General features: G+C 36.7%; 1 protein-coding gene across 3 annotated transcripts in view; it reads left to right on the plus strand.

Annotated features, from left to right (window-relative positions):
- Nucleotides 1–20,346, plus strand: part of LOC141387332 (uncharacterized transporter YutK-like) — a 31,199-nt gene extending 10,853 nt beyond the window's left edge. For 2 of the 3 annotated variants that reach the window (XM_073956885.1, XM_073956884.1), the window contains exons 4-8: nucleotides 9,862–10,075; nucleotides 10,141–10,908; nucleotides 10,968–11,295; nucleotides 11,937–12,117; nucleotides 20,223–20,346. In XM_073956885.1, coding sequence (XP_073812986.1) covers nucleotides 9,862–10,075; nucleotides 10,141–10,908; nucleotides 10,968–11,295; nucleotides 11,937–12,117; nucleotides 20,223–20,323 — 1,592 coding nt within the window. In that variant the 3' untranslated portion in view covers nucleotides 20,324–20,346. Of the gene's footprint in view, nucleotides 1–9,861; nucleotides 10,076–10,140; nucleotides 10,909–10,967; nucleotides 11,296–11,936; nucleotides 12,118–13,574; nucleotides 16,823–20,222 lie in introns of those variants that run through there. The other variant, XM_073956883.1, reaches the window with a different exon arrangement.
- Nucleotides 20,347–22,363: the final 2,017 nt, after the last annotated feature.

A 22,363-nucleotide genomic window follows, 5' to 3' on the forward strand; every position in this document is an offset into this window, starting at 1 on the left:
GTCTACAGTTTAGTGTGCAAAAAAACTGTATAATGCTTAGAATTTGCACAAAGTGCATACACTTTTTATGCGCATCCGATTTCACTATCAACCGTGAAAAAATACATCGATCTAAACATATTTCAATAAAATCCATCAAGAACAGTGGATGTAGCATCATACAGTATTTTTTGGATAAATCGGATACAGCTCCCATGCCACTAAATTTTTCAAACCGCTGTTTTCGCACAAACGCGAGTGATGATTCACTTTCTTCATTGAAATGGAAACGATCCACATAAAACGCGAATTAGTCAGCGATATTTTGAAAAACATTTTTCGCAATTTTTTCAATTTTTGCAGTAGCCATTTCCGCCGTTCTAGTAGATGGATTTTTACGATGTGTGATTCATATGATCCGGATCGTCGAAAAACTAAAATATCGCGGGGTACCAGCACACTCAAAACGATATTGTAAATACTGTACCCAAAAAATAGGTTTTTTAGAAAAAATATCGCACTAAATTTTGGCCTTTGGCAGTAGATTACCCTGCTGCTGTGTGGGCTACATACTCAATATACATATCAGATTATGCGAAATCGCGAGTTCTTTAATCCTATAATTGGTTTTTCGAAATATCCGAATGCGCGTCCCAGTTACATAAAAAATACAAAAAACACCTGAAATCCGGCTTCAAAATGTCAGCATCCATAAAAGGTGGATGCAGTGGAAATTTTGGAAAGTGATACATTAGAAGTGTAATCTTCATTTTGTATTCTCCTACTTTTACTTTGGACAGATGTCCGTCATTTGAATGGTTTAATCAGAAATCGAATAGCAATGTAAAAAAACTGTTTAGCTTTAACGTGTTTTTACCTATGTTTTTTCCTTTACGCGGTCGTAACTACCACGTAAATTAAATTTTTTGCTAAATTTTTGAGCTTTGTAGAAAAACATCTAAATTAATCCAGCAATAGTCATAGTTACTGGTAAACTACAATAGTTCGCGTATTATAATAGTGCGAACCTTGGCTTCATGGAAACTAAAAAATTTTGACTTTTCCTCATATACCCTTTCTAGCCTAGGCTGAGGGTATAAAAATCCGAAATTTTTTAATAACAAGTAAAAAAGTATCAGTCGGCTTTGCCGACGGAGATATATCCTCATCCTGTGTGGACTGAAATACTTTTTTTTTCAAAAAAATTATGTATGTAGGAGGGTTTTCAAAATTTTGGGCGTATGCACCGACAAAAGTATGGATAGAATTAAAGCCCAAAAATTTGCGGGGATACCGATAGATAGCTCTTTTTTTATCACACTAGCCTACGAAAAACGTAATATCGCTGTAAACCTTCGGTAAAAATATCCAAGGCAGGGACTGGCTTTGAGTGTGATTGTGTATGATCGAACACTCATAACAAAAAACTAATTCAACTCAATCAAACCATCGCACAGTGGATGCTCCCAACGACAAAAATCAAAAAATTCATGCCGTCATTTAAAAAATTTAAAGATGCAAATCGCTGTAAAACATTCCCAATTTTTCGAAACTCAACTTATTTTTTCCATTCTTCGCGGTTCTTAAGGAGAAAAAGCCGCACAAGCATGACTAATTTTGAAGAAAAATTTGTATTTAACAAGTAAAAAAGTGTCAGTCGGCTTTGCCGACAGATATATACCCTCAGCCAAAGTGAAGCGAAACTTTTACCTCCGGACAAATCGAATGTATTTCAGGTCTCTTCAGAATTTGGCCCTTTTTGGACATTTGAAATTGCCGACAATAATGTGGAATAGGAATTAACTGCGCCAAGACACAAATGTTGAACTTTTGTAGGGCAGGTACTCTTAGGGGGGACCTATATTGGCCATTTTAGAAGTTTAACTAAATTTTGATATAATATTAGGAGATCCAAAGTGATATATTTTAAATATTGGGGAGAAGTACCGAAAGTTGTGGACCGGTATTGCCCATGTGACTAAGTTTGGATATAATATGACGAAGACCAAATGTTGGACCAAATCGATTGAACAGTTCAAGAGTTATCGTGTTCTTCGACCGCCACATATGGTGACATAGGGGTTTTTTACACCTTTCGGGCTGTTTTCGCAAGAAATATGGACTTACCCCTGAAAAAACTTTTACCGTCGTAATGGTGGTAGCGTATACAAATAGCTTCAACAAAAATCCAAGTGATTCGATAGCAGGTCTTAAAGTGAACTTATCCGAAATTTTGTGTGAGAGGTACCAGAAAGAGTAGACAAATTTAGTCCTTATTCGAACCTGATCTATATCTGGTAGATATATTAGCATGTGCAAAGTATGGATTACATCGGTCACTCCCTTCAAGAGTTATCGTGCGCAAAATTTTTCCGAACATTTCTGAAGTTCTGTGGGGGAGGTACCTGAAGGAGTCGACCGATATAGCCCATCTTCGAATTTAAACTATGCTTTGGTAAAATATTACGAAGGCCAAATTTTGGACCGAATCGACAGATCCGTTCGAGAGTTATCTTGCGCTCCTACCACTACACAAGGTGTCATAGGGGCTTTTTGCAACTTTCCGGCCATTTTCTCGGGAAGTATGGACTTGCCCCTGATGAAACTTGTACCTTCGTATAGGGAACAGTGAATACAAGATGTTGCAACAAAAACCAAGGCAATTCGAGAGCAGGTCCTAAACTGAACTTTTCCGAAATTTTGTGTGGGAGGTACTCGATGGAGTTTACCGATTGAGTCCATATTGGAACCTCATCTAAATCTGGTAGAAATTTCATGATGTGCAAAGGATGGACCAAATCGGTTGCTCCCTTCAAGAGTTATCGTAAGCACAAATTTTCCGAACATTTTCGAACTTTTGTGAGGTAGGTACCGGAAGGAGTGGACCGATATAATCAATCTTTGAAATTGAACTAAGTTTGGACAAAATATTACGAAAGCCAAATTTTGGACCGAATCGGCAGATCCGTTCAAAAGTTATCTTGCGCTCCAACCACTACACACGGTGTCATGGGGTTTTTTGTAGCTTTCAGGCTTTTTTCTCAGGAAGTATGGACTTGCCCCTAATGAAACTTACAGCGTCGTATAGAGGACAGCGAATACAACTTGCGTAAACAAAAATCAAAGCGATTCGAGACCAGGTCCTAAACTGAACATTTCCGAAATTTTGTGGGGGAGGTACCCGAAGGAGTGGACCGATTGAGTCCATATTGGAACCTCATCTAAGTTTGGTAGAAATTACACGTTGTGCAAAGTATGGACCCAATCGGTTGTTCCCTACAAGAGTTATCGTGCGCACAAGTTTTGTGACAATTTTTGAACATTTGTGGTGGAGGTACCTGAAGGAGTGGACCTATATAGCCCATCTTCGAACTTAAATCGAATCTGGACAAAATATTTCGATACCCAAAATTTGAACCGAATCGATTGATCCGTTCGAGAGTTATCGTGCGCACCAGCCAGCCAGACAGACAGACGGACAGACAGACAGACGGACGGACATTGCTAGATCTACTCAAAATTGTCTGAAACGGATATCGTACAAACATACTTGGGGTCTAAAACCATTATTTCGATGAGGCACATTTTTGGTCGTATCAAAGTGTAAATACCCTCTTTAGCCTAAAGGCTGAGGGTATAAAAATGAGAAAAAATGGTTATATTTTAAGCGAATTTATGAAACAAAGGACTATTTTTAATGCCTTGACTTAAGTTGAATCATTTAGTAAATTGCATTAGCTTCATTTTTCTAGTTATGAAAATTCCTCTGAATTGCAAGGGTTGCCATATATTTTGTTTATAATATCGGTCAAAATGTTTATTGTTGAAGTTCAATCTCATTGTCGATTGTTTGAGTGGAGTATTCCCCCATTGGCTCAACTTCATTTATTACCCTCTATTACAGAGAGTAATGTTTTTCAAAACGAACTGACAGTGTTGCAAAATTTTTCTGATCGCTACCAATATCATGATTTCATCCCGGCGAAGGGAATTATCAATTGGCTTCTCAGTTTTTGAAATGATGCCTTTTTAGAATCACACTCACTTTTCGGCTTTTCCAAAGAAACACCAAAATCAAAATATTTTGCAACATGTCAGCACGTATCAACTAAGAATTCTTCGAATTCTGTGAGTTGAAAAGAACACCAACACAGTTGCCTGTGAGGTTGTTTATTGGAATTTTGTTTTTTTGTTTTTAACAAAGCTCCAATTCGCCCGTGCCTAGGCTGTTTTTTGTTTGTTTTGTTTATTGTTGAAGTTCAATCTCATTGTCGATTGTTTGAGTGGAGTATTCCCCCATTGGCTCAACTTCATTTTCCTTAAAGTTTTAGTTACTTTCCACAAATTCGCACAAATGGCCACCAGCACCAAATTGAAGCCTAGCGCCTGTAGATTTCAAAACTGTATAGACTTGTTGCGGAAATTTGCGGTTTTGGCAGTAATGACCAAAAGTTTAACACCCTTTTTTAGTTGCTGAATTTATATTTTTTGGATTATTTTTAGGTAATTTTATTATCCTTTCTTAAATTTGGTTTCAATATAATGTTTTTTGTACTATTAGCGATTTCTATGGTCATGGTAACTTAGAACTGTAATGGAAACTCGCGAAAAAAAGATTTCACTTTAACAAATAACTTATTTTATTTTTGGGACACCCTAATGTTGGACCACGCTAAAAAGTGGAGATTTTTTCCCGCATTGAGAACCAAAAATACATTATTACAAGTAATTCTGCAGACAAATGTGGTTAAATCTTATAAAGTACCAGGAAAAGGATGGTAACCCTATATGGAGGCTGTGGTCAAAAGTGGACCGATAAGACCTTTCTTTATAAGATGGTATTTCTGAAGTCTAAGATCATTATAAGAACATAGTGGCTTAGAATATTTGGTTGATATCTGCCCAAATAAATCGATATATAAATCATAGGGAAGTAAACCACATCATGGACCAATACTGACAATTTTTCGTGGGGATGCTTACAATGCAATAATAACTCCTGGTACCGGATTACAGCAAATTTGGTTGAACAATGTATTGGTAACAGTAAAATACTTAAATTCAAGATGATTCGTTTCATGGAAACCACGCGGAATTTTGGACCGAGGACCCCAATATTTTACGTAGAGTGTTTTTAAGCCACTATGACCTATTGATAACAATTTCAGTTCGATATAGCATTTAGAAGTATTTTTGTCACACCTTCCCTTGTAAGTGCCACCACTGTGCATCGACTGTAAATTGTTTATTCGAGTCGCTCACACAAACAAAAAATCTTGTGATCTAACTAGAATTGAATGAAGTTGGATGTTCACGATCGAGTGGCTCGCTTGATTGTTCTGTTTACGAACTTATATTTGATTGCTACAAACGGGACGATCATCCAGAATGATTATTATTTTTTTTTTTTTTGATTTTTCGTTGTGAAGTGAGTGATTTGATTGTACTTAAACTCAGAACATTTATTCTGATTGAAATCACAGCAGACGCAAATAGTTTGTGTGTGTTTTATAAATAGTTACAGTGGATAATTGTAAGAATTACTGATGTTTTCGATTTAAAATATGTAGAAAATTTAAAAATAATAAATTAGTATTAATTTAATAAACGTGTATAAAAAACAAAAATATTGTTTATTTCATTGAGATTTCAGACAACTGTGTTTTTTAAATGTACAACAAACAAAGCACAACAAACAAACTTTAATTTCACAAAAGTAGGTACCTATATGATTTTAAAAATTATTTAATTAATCAAAATTAATTTCTTTAAATTACAGTCTCCCAAAAATGTTATTTAAAGTAAATATTTTATTAAAATTGAGTTTATGACAACAAGGTTACAAATGGTATTTAAAAAAAGGAAATTCATTTAATATGTAGGTATAAGTTTTAAAATATCGGTTAATATCTTCCACAAAAAACGTTGATGGATAGAAACTGTATATCTTCCACTTGCAACACTTTCGCTGTTTTCCTCGATTTCAACAAAGAAAACAAACGAACAGCTATTTACTGAAATTAAAAAAATCACTGAGTTGAGCGAACACGTCAACAATAATTTAGCCAGAGCAAACACGATTGAATACGAAATTCATATTTATGAACGTTTACCAACGAGTCATATGTCCGATCATGCCTTGTTACTGAATAAAACACACAACCACAAATGCTAATTTTGTGTGTGCGGATAAAACTCATCAACCTGATCGTTTTGTTCGAGCCTATTTAAAAACAATCATTCTATACAGATCAAACACAACAACGTTATGAACAAAAATCGAGTAAATGAACGAGTGTGATGATGATCGAAGTCATTCTCTGATCCAAAGGATCCTCGAACCACACAAAAGTATTCGGTTCGAGCTCTCCAGCCACTACATATCGCTCATTTACTCAAAGAGTGACACATCTCGAAAAATCAAGTTTCGAGAAAAACGCGTTTTAAGCTGGCGATTGAAATTTGACTTCCTAACTTAAAAAGATTATTACACTAAAACTAAAATAACTACTTGGACCATATTTTGCAACCAGATAGCCAGATATCAGTGCTAAATTTCTGTGCATGATCAAGCATGATTTGAAGTGTTTTAGTACTTCATAAATTAAAAAAACTTTTGTGTTTAATTATGCGAAACTCGTAGTAAATGAGCTGTAACTCGTCGAGTTTTAGAGATATCAGCATGAAAATTTGACACAAGATAAAGTAGAAGTCTTAGAAAAAATAGAAATTGCTAACTCAGAAAACGCATTTTTTGAGTGTGGTGTGCGCCTCTTAAGGGGTTAAACACAAAATTAATAAGAAGAATAAAACGATTTATATTACAAAACAGCTGTTTTGTAGATAAATTTGCAAAACGTCAAAGAGGGGAAATAAAAGGGTCTAGTAAAATGAGGAAGAACAGAGAAATTTCCTATGAGGAAGATTGATCAAAATCGGCCTTTTTGGATGATACTTACTGAGAAGATTGGATGTGTGGCTCCAACGATTGGGAAAAAAAGACAGATTAAAATTGTGAATCTGTGAATCTCTTTATTGAAATAAAATTTATCCCTTATAATAGGGTTCAAACACATGAAAACAAAGTACAAAGACTAAAAGAATCAAAATTTATCCTGAAAAGAAAAATTATTAAAATATAGTAAAATTGTACATAAAATAAAATATTGTACATAAACTATTGTAACAAACTGAAACATAAACCAAACAAACTTTAACGAAAATTGAGAACAAAAGTCAAGAGAAAAAAAAAGTGATTAAAAATATCATTTTAAACCCAAATATATCGCCAAAATAAATTACATCGTGGAGCCATACTCATCACAACTCCAATCCATCGAGGGAGGCGCTGCAATAACGGCATGTCCATCCAGGCTTGCCTTTGGTATCTTTCCCATTGAACTTTTATGACCACCGAACTCGAACAGACAAACGCTCGTAATTAGATTCCGGGTAGGAAACATGAACAGATAAGAAAATAGAAGAAATATATTAGAAGAGAAGGGTTAACAAGTGAGTAGTTATCGTTTACTTACCGTGTTCCTCATTGGGTAAAGTGTATAGAACCTGTGGTTGAGCTCAAGCTAGGGTCAGTGATTCCATCGTAATTCGCCATACAGTGCAGGCGTTTTCCACTCCATTTGTTGTCCTTTCTGAATCTATAAAGAAAAAAAAAAAACAAAAAAAAAGAAATTTAAACCTATGTAGGAAATAATGTTTTGCAATTTACATGTTCAAGACCTGGAATATAATTAACCGCCAATACTTACCTTGCGAATACATACTTACCTTACAAATACTATTCCTTGGGAAGAGCCATAGGTTGATAGATAAGGCGTCCGACATCATCCTCAGTCTGTTGCGGTGTATCCATCCTGCACATTGCCACTAGAACCTGTAGAAGAAACAAAAACATTTAATCTGGCAGATACCATTAATTATTCACTCCAATCCTACATGAAGAATGTTCGAATTTTCTTAAAAAGGCCGAAAATTATTAGAATTGTCACAATATTGTATTTTCTTTGTTTATATTAATTACATACCTTACCTGAAATTAACTGATGTCTGTCCAAATGAAGTAATTTGTATTAAAATAACAACAAATAAAACCATTTATAACGTGAAATGAATTGAAAATGAAAAGCGTTCTGTAATGTAGTTAGCCAGTGAGTAAAAGGTAAGGAAACGTAGACGAACAGCAGTTGGCGGGAAGTAGGGTTATTCTATATATATTATGGAGATCTTGAATACAATGGTGGGGTGGGATTCCTCCGGCACTATAAACAACAAATCGGTGCCAAAAAAAACCAATCGAATTCATATTCCAATTATATCCTTGTTTAGACTATACCTTACACGACGGTTAAGTACATTATCTTGATTTATTTGGATCGGCTTAATCGAGTGTAGTCTGAACGTACGGTAAGAGTACATGACATGATTTGTTGTCCTTTTTTGGTTGTATCATCCGTAGCAATAGATTTGATTTTTTTGTCCTCTCTGTCCAGAATCTTTTCACCTGCAAGAACTGCGGCCCCGCAGGCTGAGCTAAAGCCAGGGCAAATGCCACCTTGCCAGCGACGGCGGTGAACCGTTTCTAACTCCAGACGACAGAGGTCCCTAGGACGGGACATGAGTTATGTCACTCTTTGAGTAAATGAGCGATATCTTGCCATAGGGGTGTTTTACAACTTTCGGGCTTCTTTTTCAAGAAGTATGGATTTGCCCCTGAAAAAACTTTTACTGTCGTAATTGAGGCAGCGAATGCAAGTTGCGTTAACAAAAACTAAAGTGATTCGAGAGCAGTTCTTAAAGCGAATTTATCCGAAGGAGTGGATAAATATAGTCCATATTCCAAACTGATCTATATATGGTAGATATATTAGGATGTGTAAAGTATGGACCGGTCACTCCCATCAAGAGTTATGGTTAGTTATGAAGGAGTGGACCGATATGGCTTATCTTCGAACTTAAACTAAGTTAGCACAAAATATTATGAAGGCCACCTTTTGGACCGAATCGGCAGATCCGTTCCAGAGTTATCGTGCGCTCCAGCCAGCCAGAGAGACAGACGGACGGACATGGCTAAATCAACTCCAATTTGTCTGAAACACATTTCGTTCAACATACTTGGGGTCTAAAACCATTATCGATGAGGCACATTTTGCCCGTATGAAAGTGTATATACCATCTTTAGCATAAATGCTGAGGGTATAAAAACTGATAGTTCGAGACCTCCTCTAAATGTTTGTACCATTATAACAGCGGGACCCTGCGAGACTTTTTAGTTATATCTTATTGAGAAAGTGTAATAATAAAAATGTAGGTTCCTAAATTGTTTTTTTATGAACTTAAAATAAATCGATTTTATGCGATTTAACGAAGTTAGATGTTTGCAGGTAACTCCAAAACAAGCAATAGCGATGAATCCACTTATTTTCTAATTGAGTTTTAGGTTATTATTCGATAACGCACATGTTAAGTGTTGGCTTAATATACCGCCATTTTGTAAACTTAATTTTTAAAGCCCGTAGGCTAGCCTCTACACTGAAATTTATGTCTTCACGGTGAGCCGTCCGAAGACGAACTCCACTACACTGTGTTCTTTGCATATGATTGTATTTTTATTAGTATTTGACGCCCTTTCAAATTACTTTTTAGTCTGTATGGATGAACATGTTAGTTTACTAATTTTAAAGAAGGTAAAATGTAGGTCCGCAGGTGATCCAGTAGCCATCATAGACTTTTAGGGAACTTTTTGTCTCAGCATTAGGGAAGGTGGTAAAGAGTTGGATGTTGTTTCCGTTTGTTTTTCATTGTTTCAATATTAAAATATGTTTTATCAAATTTACATAGTATTGTTTTGTTCTTTTCTTTCAGACAACAACCATTACTGTAACTTGGCCTTGGAAAAGGATGCCGTCTATTGTTCCATGCGATTTTGTGATGGCTATGGGTTTCTCATTTTGTTTCTTGGTTTCATCTACCTTGGCTTGGTGTACTATAAAATCTTCAAACCCACATTGGGACGTAGATTACATCGGGAATATCTGGTACACTTCGATAGATGGTGGATGGGTTTCAGTCGGCAAAGGTAGAGGAGTTCAAGATATAAATAATGGTTACATTTACATATATATACTTCCCTATATATTTCAGATCAATTTCGGCAATATTAATCGGTATTTTGCTGGTAGCTCTAGCAGTATTTCTATATTACGAAACCAAAGATCGACCACAAAAATTGGCCTCCCTGGCGGCTCCATGCTTCTTTATAGTCTGTGGTTATGTGTTCTCCACAAATCGTTCGGCCATAAATTGGCGTCTGGTGATAACGGGGATAACAAGTCAATTTATCTTGGGCATTATCTGCATACGCTGGAGTGTGGGACGTAGTATTTTTGAATGCATTGGCAATAGGACAGCAAATTTCCTCTCCTTTGCCGACGAGGGCAGTCGTTTTGTCTACGGTGATGATATCATCCTCAATCAAGGTGTCTTTGCTTTTGCCATACTATCGGTGGTGTTTTTCTTTAGTTTCTTAATATCAATTCTATACTATATGGGTGTTATGCAATGGGTGGTGATGAAGCTGGGTTGGATACTGTCACAAATGCTTGGCACCACAGTGTGTGAAAGTGTTACGGCGGCGGCAAATATTGTCCTATCCATGACAGAAAGTGCGGTACTTATCAGGCCTTATATTAAACATTTGACAGCCAGTGAAATTCATTCGATTATGGTGTCGGGATTTGCCACGGTATCCGGTTCTGTTTTGGCAGCATATCTTAGTTTTGGAGCATCACCAGCACATTTGATAACATCAAGTGTTATGGCAGCACCAGCGGCCTTGGCAATATCGAAATTATATATGCCGGAGACGGAGGAGAGTAAAACGGCAGCAGGTAACATACAATTGGAGAAATCGTAAGTAAAAATGAAATTTCTATTTGTTTTTGTTTACTTTATATCTCTGTTTTTTATAGAGAAGATTCTTCCCTGTTGGATGCTGCCTCAAATGGTGCCAGCAATGCCATACAAATTGTCTTGGGTGTCACTGCCAATCTTGTGGCCTTTGTTGCTTTTATTGCCTTCCTCAATGCTGTGGTCAGCTGGTTTGGTAGTTTAGTAGGCCTAGAATTTATAGATTTTGAATGGCTTTTCTCAAAATTGTTTATACCCTTAGCCTGGGGAATGGGCGTTCCATGGGAGGATTGTAATGAAGTTGCCAAAATTGTGGCAACCAAAACCATAATCAATGAATTTGTGGCCTATGAACGTTTGGGAGTATTGATTGCAAATAATGCCATAAGTGTGAGTACTATTTCATATTAACGTCTGTCCAGTGAGTGTTTATACTTTATTTTTACCTTTTTTGCTTTTGTTTGGTATTTCTATGCCTTTCAATAAACCACCACCATTAATAAATGTGTGTATTTGTTAGAGAAAGCCAGTGAGCGCTTACTGAGAGAAAGTGAGCATACATTTCAATGTGTTTTACATTGAAATTTACGCTCCCTTGCTCTCAGTAAGCACCCACTGGTGCATGTTTTTTTTGTGGCTTTTGGGTTTGTATTTGTTTGCATCCAAACAAATATTTGTTTATTCCCAAACATATAATTTGTGTGCCGCCAAACATATATTTGTTTGCACCCAAACATATATTTGTTTGCGCCCAAACATATATTTGTTTGCACCCAAACATATATTTGTTTGCAGGACCCAAACATATGTTATGTTTGGGACTGATTGCAAACAACTATATGTTTGCTGCAAAATATGTTTTGGACATATGTTAGAGAAACCTTTTTTCCTCCGTGTATATAATAATCTTAGTGTTTTTTTAACTATTAAATTTATTCTCCAATCAGAAAATATAATTTTGCAAAAATATTTAATGGACAGACTTATGTGCGTTTTTATTTGTAATTGAAGCTATTTTTCTTTTGTTTCAGACTCGTAGCATTGGAATAGCAACATTCGCTGTTTGTGGTTTTGCAAATCCCAGTTCTATGGGTATGTTGATTGGCATCTTGGGTGCCATGGCTCCCAAAAGCCGTGGTATCATAACTTCCGTAGCTTTTAGAGCATTCGTTGTTGGCAGTATTGTATGCTTTGTCTCAGCTAGTTTTGCAGGTAAGTTTTTCAAAAATTATTTCTCTTTATAGAAGCCTTCAATCGAGCGAGAGAGAAAACCTTTCACAGGTATTCTATAGATAGAATACCTTCTACATTATTTAGGCAGAAGAGTTTATATGCGTCTTCCACAGACAGAAGACCTTCTTCATGTTTTGATTTGAATTTTCGTTTAAACTCTTCTTTAAAAAGAAGAATTTCTTTTGGTCTTCCACAGAACTTCTATGGACAGAATAACTTTTACAAGTCTTCTGCAGAAGAATGGAAGAAACATTTCTATATGTTTCCTCTAGACAAAAGACTATCTAAATCTCCATTTAGACAAAAGACATTCGAAGGGACTTCGGTTGACAGAAGAATTTCTATAAGTTGTATAATAAACACTACATTTTAGCATGTCTTCTACAGACGGAAGACCTTCCACGGTTGGAATATATTTTAAAGGCAGAAGACAAGAGATAGACAAGAGACCTTCTACAGAAATTCTAGAGACAGAAGGTCTTCCGCTACTAGAAAGCCTGTGAAGTTTTCTGTCTATAGAAGACCTATGAAAGGTATCCTGTCTATAGAAAACATTTAACAGCTTTTCTTTCATTAGAAGACCTGTAGAAGGTCTTCCGCCTGAAGAAGATTTGTGGAAAGTCTTCTGACCTTCCATTTATTAGAAGACCTTTTTTAGGTCTTCTGCCTAGAGAATAACAGAATACCTGTAGAAGATATTCGTTCTACACACGCAGAAAAAAAATTCAGCAAACATATAAAATATGTTTGGATCCAACAAGCATATAGTCCCTAACATAACATATGTATGTTTGGATCCAAACCTATTTTATGTTACAACATATATTTTTATGTTAGAACATATTGTTACGAATGTAACTGATAGGTATAAGTTAATTTAGTTTAATTTCCGTTAACTTAAAAATTTGAATTGTAACGTAAAGTTTTATTACGCAGTTACTGTATTTAAGCAACAGCAACAACTACCATGTAGAATTCTCTTCATCATTCTAGTTCTTACTTTAGCTTTTATTAATGTGCTTTTGTTTGTTCTCCATAATCATGTAATTATCGTTTAGTTTCCTACTTCTTTATTTCTTGCATTTGTTTGTTGTTGTAATTACGTCATTAGTGTGTTTGTCCACTTGTATTGATCTTCCCCCATGTATGTGGGTCTGGTTGTTCGTTTAGTGCGAATGTGCGTCTGTATGTTCGTTGTACAGATTCGAGGTGTTGCCAGACGTGTTCTAGAGGACTCTCGAACAGGGAGATTTTGGGGTATAAATACAGGTGGAACTAGCAATGACGAGTTAGTTGTGTTTTAAGCGTTGAACTGAACGTAAGCGTGAACTGAAACGTAATCTAAAACGAAGCCTGTTTTATTTGGTACAAATCGTACTGGGGAATAAAACAACGTCTACACGGAGATTAGTTAAATCTAATTCCGTAACAATGACGGGTGACGTAGGGGATGAATGATACCAAGCAACGGTCTTGACCGGCTTTAACATGGCAAAGCCCAGGATTTATCTTGGTCCCTCTTTCATCTCAAGTGGACACTGACCTCCCCGTGGTGTCACCTGGGGAACTGCCTTTAACACCCGTTAAAGGTAGTGAGCTAACATGTGCCGCGCGTTCACCCATAAGAACGTTAAAAACTTGGGTTTGGGCGTCGGGTTAGTAACCCTCCCCTAGAAAAAACATCCTACTATGAAAAAACGAAAGAAAAGAAAAACAAACTCCTCTAAAGTTGACGAACCCCGCAAACGTTTTAAGGACCATGATCTGCGAATCTGCACCTGGAATGTTCGCACTCTTTATAGAGAAGGTGCAGTCTTCGCATTGGCAGACGTACTTGAAAAGTACAAGGCCGATATTACTGCCATACAGGAAATACGATGGATTGGGAAAGGCGTCACAACAACACCTAAAGGTGACGCACTGTATTATAGCTGCCATGACGTAAAGCATGAGTTTGGTTGCGGATTCGTAGTTAGTCGGAGACTAAAACATCTGGTATCCAGCTTCACCCCAGTGAATGAAAGACTTGCTGCAATTCCAATAAAATCTAAATTCTTCAACATCAGCTTTATTTGTGCTCATGCTCCCACTGAAGAAAAGGACGAACAGACCAAAGATATATTTTACGAGCGCTTAGAAGAAACATATGACCGTTGCACTGCCCATGACATTAAAATCATTCTAGGCGATTTTAATGCCGAAATTGGAAAGGAGAATATCTTTGGCCCAACAGTCGGGAAATTCAGTCTCCACAGTGAAACATCTGACAATGGTATGAGGCTGATAGACTTTGCAGCTGCAAAAAACATGGTAGTTAGCAGTACCAGATTTAATCATCTCGATATTCATAAGGGCACCTGGCTGTCCCCAGATCAAAGAACAAGTAATCAAATTGATCATGTTGTGATAGATGGAAGACATTCATCCAGCGTGTTGGATGTACGATCGTTCCGAGGCGCAAACATTGATTCGGACCACTATCTTGTTGCAGCAAAGGTACGTACCCGTCTAAACGTTGCAAATAAAGCACGAACAGACACAATGCGGAAGTTGGACATCGATAGGCTGCAAACACAACAGATAGCCACAGCATATTCCACTCAACTAGCCCAATTGCTTAACGCGAGCACTCCTTGTCCCGATAACATAACAACACAATGGCAAAATATTGCCCACTCCATGCAAACAGCCGCAAAATCCATGCTTGGATTTCAGAGACCTCCACAAAGGAATTCATGGTATGACCAGGAGTGCCGTGCTGCTACCGAAGATAAAAATGCGGCATATAGAGCTACTTTACAATCAGTAGCAACGCGTAGCGCACGAGAGAGATATCGGGAGAAAAGGAGAGAAGAGAAACGTCTTTTCCGCAAGAAAAAGAGAGAAATGGAAAAGCGGGAGTGTGAAAAAATCGAGATGTACAGGAGCCAGAATGAAGTCCGAAAATTCTACCAAAGAGTGAAACATCAAACAGATGGCTTTGGTACAGGCACATCCTCCTGTAGAGACCAGCAAGGTAATCTGGTAACAGATACAGATAGCGTGCTCAGGATATGGAAGGAACATTTCTCCAATCTGCTGGTATCCAATAGTGGCGAAGACGATGATACCGCAGATCCAATCCCAGAAGATGGTATAGAATGTATACCACCCGGCCAAGATGAGGTAAAAACAGCAATCAACCGGCTGAAGAATAATAAAGCAGCAGGAGCCGATGGCTTACCAGCCGAGCTGTTTAAAACCGGAGGCGACGCGCTGATAAGGTGTATGCATCAGCTAGTTAGCACCATCTGGCAGGAAGAATGCGTACCCGACGATTGGAACCTGAGCATCCTATGTCCCGTCCACAAAAAAGGAGATAAGACTGTATGCTCCAACTATAGGGGCATAAGTCTACTCCCTATTGCCTATAAGATAGTGTCAGGGATACTGTGCGAACGAATAAAGACTATGGTCAACGAGATAATTGGACCATACCAATGTGGCTTTAGACCTGGCAAGTCCACCATTGACCAGATATTTACCCTGCGGCAAATCCTAGAGAAGACCCAAGAGATGCAGATCGACACATTTCATCTTTTTGTCGATTATAAAGCTGCATTCGACAGTCCCCTCCGATCAAAGGTATTCCATGCAATGTCTGAATTTGGTATTCCCGCAAAGCTCATCCGGCTTTGTAAGATGACTCTAACTGATACTAGGTCCTCAGTTAAAATTGGAAAGAACCTCTCCGAAGAATTTTGTACCAAAAGAGGTTTCATACAAGGAGACAGCCTTTCGTGTGACCTATTCAACATTTTGCTGGAAAAGGTAATACGAGATGCAAATGTCAAAAGAAATGGCACAATTTACACCAATAGCCACATGTTACTTGCCTATGCTGATGACATAGACATCATGGGACGATCAGTAAAGGAAGTAACTGATACCTTTAGGAAGGTCGAAGCAGAATCTGCGAAAGTGGGTCTGGCGGTAAACGGCGAAAAGACCAAATTGATGGTGTCGACGCGCAAAGCGTCCATAGAGCTCGGACCAACCGTAGAAGTTGGTACCTACAATTTTGAGGTAGTTAAAGACTTCGTCTACCTCGGCACTGTCATAAACACAACATACAACATCAGTTGTGAAATAAGAAGAAGAATTGTATTGGCCAACAGATGCTACTATGGATTAAGTAAGCAATTTAAAAACAAAGCCACATCTCGTCAAACAAAAATAACACTATACAAAACGCTGATACTACCCGTGCTAATGTATGGCTCCGAAGCATGGGTACTTGCGCAAGCAGATAAGGCAGTGCTTGGTGTGTTTGAGAGGAAAATTCTTCGAAAGATCTACGGACCGATTTGCGTTGACGGTGAATATCGACGTCGTATGAACCACGAGCTATATAAGCTATACAAAGACATGCATATAGTTAAACGTATCGAGATGCAACGATTGCGTTGGCTAGGCCATATCATGAGAATGAGAGATGATGAACCCGCTAAAAAGGCGTATGAATACATGCCACATGGCGGTGCACGCAGAATCGGCAGGCCTAAGCTTCGATGGAGCACACAGGTGGATGAAGAAATGGAAAGGCGCGGTATTCCAAAAAGTCAAGCGAAAAACAGAGAGGAATGGAGATCTTTTCTTAGTTCGGTCTATGGAACAAATGTTCTGTAATGGGCCAACTAAGTAAGTAAGTAAATAGAAAATTGACAGAAGTTCTTTTGCCTATATAAGATCTGAGAAAGGTCATTGGTCTGTAGAAGACCTTTGGAAGGTCTTTGGTTTACAAAAGACCGGACGGAGGTCCTCTGTCTGTAGAGGACCTATAGAAGGTCTTCTCTCTATAGGCTGCCTGTGGAAGGTCTTCTCTCTATGCAAAATCTGTAGAAAGTCTTTTGTTTCTCTTGTGTAAAAAGTCTCTGTCTATAGAAGGCCTTTGGAAGGTCTTTGGCTTACAAAAGACCTGACGGAGGTCCTCTGTCTGTAGAGGACCTATAGAAGGTCTTCTCTCTATAGGCTACCTGTGGAAGGTCTTCTCTCTATGCAAAATCTGTAGAAAGTCTTTTGTTTCTCTTGTGTAAAAAGTCTCTGTCTATAGAAGACCTGTAGATGGTCTTCTATTTCCAGAAGACCTGTAAAAGGTCTTCTATTTCCAGAAGACCTGTAGAAGGTATTCTGTCTCCAGAAGACATGTAGAAGATCTGTAGAAGGTATTCTGTCTATAAAAGACCTGTAGAAGGTATTTTGTCTCTAAAAGACCTGTAGAATGTTTTCTGTCTATAGAAGAGCTGTAGACGATGTACTGCCTATAGATGACCTGTGGAAGGTTTTCTGCCCTGTAAAAGGTATTCTGTTTATAGCAGAATTGTAGAAGGTATAGAAGGTCTATAGAAGGTGTTTTGCCTATAGAAGACCTGAGAAAGGTCGTTGGTTTATAGAAGACCTTTGGAAGGTCTATGGTTTACAAAAGACCTGGCGGAGGTTTTCTGTCTATAGAGGCCCTTCTCTCTATACCTGTGGAAGGTTTTCTCTCTATGCAAAAGCAGTAGAAAGTGCTTTGTGTCTCTTGTGCAGAAAGTCTCTGTCTATAGAAGACCTGTAGATGGTCTTCTATTTCCAGAAGACCTGTAGAAGGTCTTCTATCTCCAGAAGATCTTCTATGTCCAGAAGACATGAAGAAGATCCTCTGTTTCTAGAAGATCTGTAGAAGGCCTTCTGTTTCTGGAAGATTTGTAGAAGGTCTTCTGTCTATAGAAGACCTGTAGAAGGTATGTTGCCTCTAGAAGACCTATAGAATGTTTTCTGTCTATAGAAGAGCTGTAGAAGGTGTTTTGCCTATAGAAGACCTGAGAAAGGTCGTTGGTCTATAGAAGACCTTTGGAAGGTCTTTGGTTTTCAAAAGATCTGACGGAGGTCTTTTTCTATAGAAGACCTGTAGAAGCCCCTCTTTCTATAGGATACCTGTGGAAAGTCTGCTCTCTATGCAAAACCTGTAGAAAGTGTTTTGTGTCTCTTGTGTAGAAAGCCTCTGTCTATAGAAGACCTGTAGAAGATCTTCTATCTCCAGAAGACCTGTAGAAGGTCTTCTATCTCCAGAAGACCTGTAGAAGGTCATCAATCTCCAGAAGACCTGTAGAAGGTCTTCTATCTCCAGAAGACATGTTGAAGGTCTTCTATCTCCAGAAGAACTGTAGAAGGTCTTCTATCTCCAGAAGACCTGTAGAAGGTCTTCTATCTCCAGAAGACCTGTAGAAGGTCTTCTATCTCCAGAAGACATGTAGAAGGTCTTCTATCTCCAGAAGATCTGTAGAATGTCTTCTATCTCCAGAAGACATGTTGAAGGTCTTCTATCTGCAGAAGACCTGTAGAAGGTTTTCTATCTCCAGAAGACCTGTAGAAAGTCTTCTATCTCCAGAAGACCTGTAGAAGGTCTTCTATCTCCAGAAGACATGTTCAAAATCTTCTGTTTCTAGACGATCTGTAGAAGGTCTTCTGTCTTTAAAAAACCTGTAGAATGTTTTCTATCTATAAAAGACCTGTAGACGATAGACAGTAGTCTATAGGTGACCTGTGCAAGGCCTTCTGTCGTTAGAAGACTTATGGAAGATATTCCATCCATGGAAGACATGTAGCAGGTTTTCTCTTTGGAAGAACTGTTAAAGGTCTTATGTTTATAGAAGATCTCTAGAAGGACTTCTGACCCTTAGAAGATCTTCTGTTTATAGAAGATCTTCTGTATATAGAAGACCTGTGGAATGTCAATAGGACACCTGTAGTAGGTCTTCTGTCTTAAGAAGGCCTACCGATTGCTGTAGAAAGTCTTCTGTCTATGGAAGACCTGTAGAAGGTATTTTTGTCTATAGAAGACCTGAAGAAGGTTTTCGTTTTATAGAACACCTGTGGAAGGTCTTTCTTTTATAAAAGACCAGTGGAAGATGTTCTGCCTATAAAATACCCGTAGAAGTTTACCAGCCTTTAAAAACACTGTAGAAGGCCTCCTGTCTAAAACCTGTGAAAGGTCATCTCTGTTTAGAAAGCCTCTAGAAGGTATTCTTGCTATAGACAACTTGTGGAAGGTCTTTTGCACGTAGAATGCTAGGGGAAGGTAATCTCTCTATAGAAGACCGGTGTAAGGTGCACAGTCTACAGAAGACTTATAGTAGGTCTTCTATCTATAGAAGGTCTTCTAACAGAGACCATGTTTCCTATAGAAGACCTGTGAAAGGCTTTTATAGTAGGCCCGTAAAAGGTCTTCTGCCTTTAGAAGACCTGTAGATGGACTTCGGTTTTTATGGGACCAGTAGAAGGTCTTCTGTGTAAAAATGCCCAACAGAAAGACTTCCCTCTATAGAAAACTTGTGCAAAGTTTCCTGTCTATAGAAGAGCTGTTTTAAGGTAGTCTTCTGTATACAGAAGTTCTGCAGATGGCCATATGTCTATAGAAAGCCTTTTGTCTACAGAAGACCTGTGCAAGGTTTTCTCTTTATAGTGGGCCTGTAGAAGGTCGGTCGGAAGACCTGTTTTTGTCGTGATTTTTCGTCTGCAGAAATCCTGTGGAAGGTCTTATGTATGTCTGTCTCTAGAAGATCTTTGGTATTTAGAAGATCTCTAGAAGATATTCTGTCTAAAGAAGACCGGAGAGTAGTATGTCGTGTATAGAAGGTTTGTGAAAGGTCTACTGTATTTGGAAGACCTCGATTCTTTTCTTTATGGAAAATCTGTAGAAAAGGCATGCAGTGGTGGAATTCTGTAAGTCATTTTTTGAGATATCGACAAAAATTGGAAAAATTTAAAATTCTTATAATTTCGCTAATTAACGAAATTTTTCGGTAAGTTAACAACCAAAAGAAAACTGTCGCTAAGTCCTACCGATATCAACAGTGCTGTCAACTTTTATTCATACTTTTCATTCATAATTTTGCGTTTTTGTTTTACCGATTTTTGTTGGTAACTCCAAAAATGAGTTACAGAAATACACTACAGACATCTGTGGGAGGAAACGACTTTTTTGTTATATTTGTGAGACCGATTTAAGATCTCTATAAATTATTTTAAATTTCTTTAACATTGATTTTGTTTTTCTTTTTTAGGCATTTTAATCCAAGAGGAAGAAGAAAGTCGTGCTTATGAGAAAATCTTAGGAGTAATGCAATTGAAAAATGTTACAATTGGTGTAATTAACATACCTTAATACAATAAAAATATTTTGAAATATTTGTCGGATTTTTAATTAAAAAAAAAAAACTTTAGGACAGCAGAGAGGTGGTCAGAAGTTATTAGTTCATCGATTGGCTTGCCTGTGTATGAAATATCATTGGGCAATGACGTCATTGCCGTTATAATTTGGAATAAACCAGGTGACCAAGGCAATTACTGTTTTTGGTGCTTTTGCGTTTCATAGTGACAACAAAAAAAGATTCTAAACCACGTGCTGAAATACCGTTTTTCGATTTAAAGCCTTTATTGATACACCATGAATGTTTGTTGATTTTGTATTACAAAATATGAAGGAAGTGTCGATTCCATTGGCAGCAAAATTTTTTTTATTAAAGCGTAGCTATTCAAATCCTATATCTTTCAACAGTTTTCAAGTGAATATTGCCACTATTCGAAAGCAAATTCTTTCGAAATAATTCCAAACATTTTTTTTAATATTTGATTTATTCATCAAAAACTGTCAACAATTACAAGAGTTGAGTAGTATGTTGAACGAATTTAGTTTTTATGTGAGACAAGACATACATATGTACGTCTCAACGAAGGCCTTGTATATACGTATTACATTTTCTTTGTCACTTACCCTCCAGCTTTAAGAAATTCCATAACAACCAATAAGTCATTTAATATTCAATTTTTCCATTTCCTTGTTTGTTTTTATTTTTGCTTTATTTAAAAATAATTTTTTGTTAATATTTAATTTTTTTATAAATTTATTTTACTTAATATATATTTGTTTTTCTTCTTTTTCTTATAATTCACTTTGTTTGACAATTTAAATAGTTTGTTATGGTTTTGTGATTAAGACTATAAAAAACACATTTTGTTGTTGTTGTTGTTAACATTTTCATTTGTTTGGTTGTTGTTGATGTTGTAGTTACTGTTGTCGTCATCATATTCGTTGAAATGAAATCAAAGTTTAATGTATTCACAATAGAATCAAAGTAAAAACTCAAATAAGATAATTCGAAGGTCTTTCAATCCTTCGAAGATTGTGTTAAAATATTTTTTGCTCCTTTTTGACCAATTCTGTGTTAAAATAAAAATACATTTACATTGTTTGCTAGAGCAACGAAAATCAATATTTGTTTTATACAGATGTATTTATGTCTAATTTGTTGCTCATTTATTTAAATATAGTTTGTTGTTGTTGTTCTCTTACCATTTTTATGTTTGTATCATTAAAATAATTTAGTTGTTTTTTTATTGAAATTTAGGTTGTGTTTAGTATTTTTGCACGATATGCTCCCCTTGTTTTTACGTTTTGTTTTTTTTTTTTTTTGAATATTAATATTTTTATTATTTCATAACTGATACAACACATACGAATGGATGTATTAAAATAACTTAAAGTATAAAAGAAATAAAAAATTTAAGGATTCAAGAAAATTTTCTATTAAAGATAAATTGGACATTTTGAATAGAACAAAAATAGAGGTCAATAATTTTAAACAATTTTAAACTATGAAATCTGAATGACTGATCTTATCACTCTCAGACACCAATGGATAGGGCAAATCTATCTATATAAATTAAAATCAAATGTCGTTCGTTGGTAATTGCATCAGTTGAGAACGACCGATTTGGTCAATTCAAGACAAATTTATATAAGGTAAATGCATGAATTACAACAACTAACAAATTTACAAAAACAACATTGTTGTTATTGAAAATTTAATGTCAAAGAAACTATTGAATAATGGGGTCGTTCTAAAAATTTTCTCAGGAAAAACATATGTAAATACATTTTGAAAATCCTCTAAAATAGAACAAATTTGAATCAAAATGTAAATATAAAGAATACAGAACTGTCTTAGGTCATTGTTATTACACGTTTGTGATGAAAAGAAGTATTTCGTCACCATAAATGCTCGAAGACGTAACCAACATGAAACTCGAAATTCGTTTTTTGATTGAATCTGATACATAAAGCTAAAATAAATGCTCTGGAAAATTTCAACTTCCACAAATTTCAGACATTTCGGTGGATTAATGTGGCCACAACCTTCAAAAT

Source organism: Musca autumnalis, unplaced genomic scaffold, assembly GCF_047663935.1.
Source record: "Musca autumnalis isolate F117 unplaced genomic scaffold, ASM4766393v1 scaffold_5, whole genome shotgun sequence".
Classification (NCBI taxonomy): Eukaryota; Metazoa; Arthropoda; class Insecta; order Diptera; family Muscidae; genus Musca; species Musca autumnalis.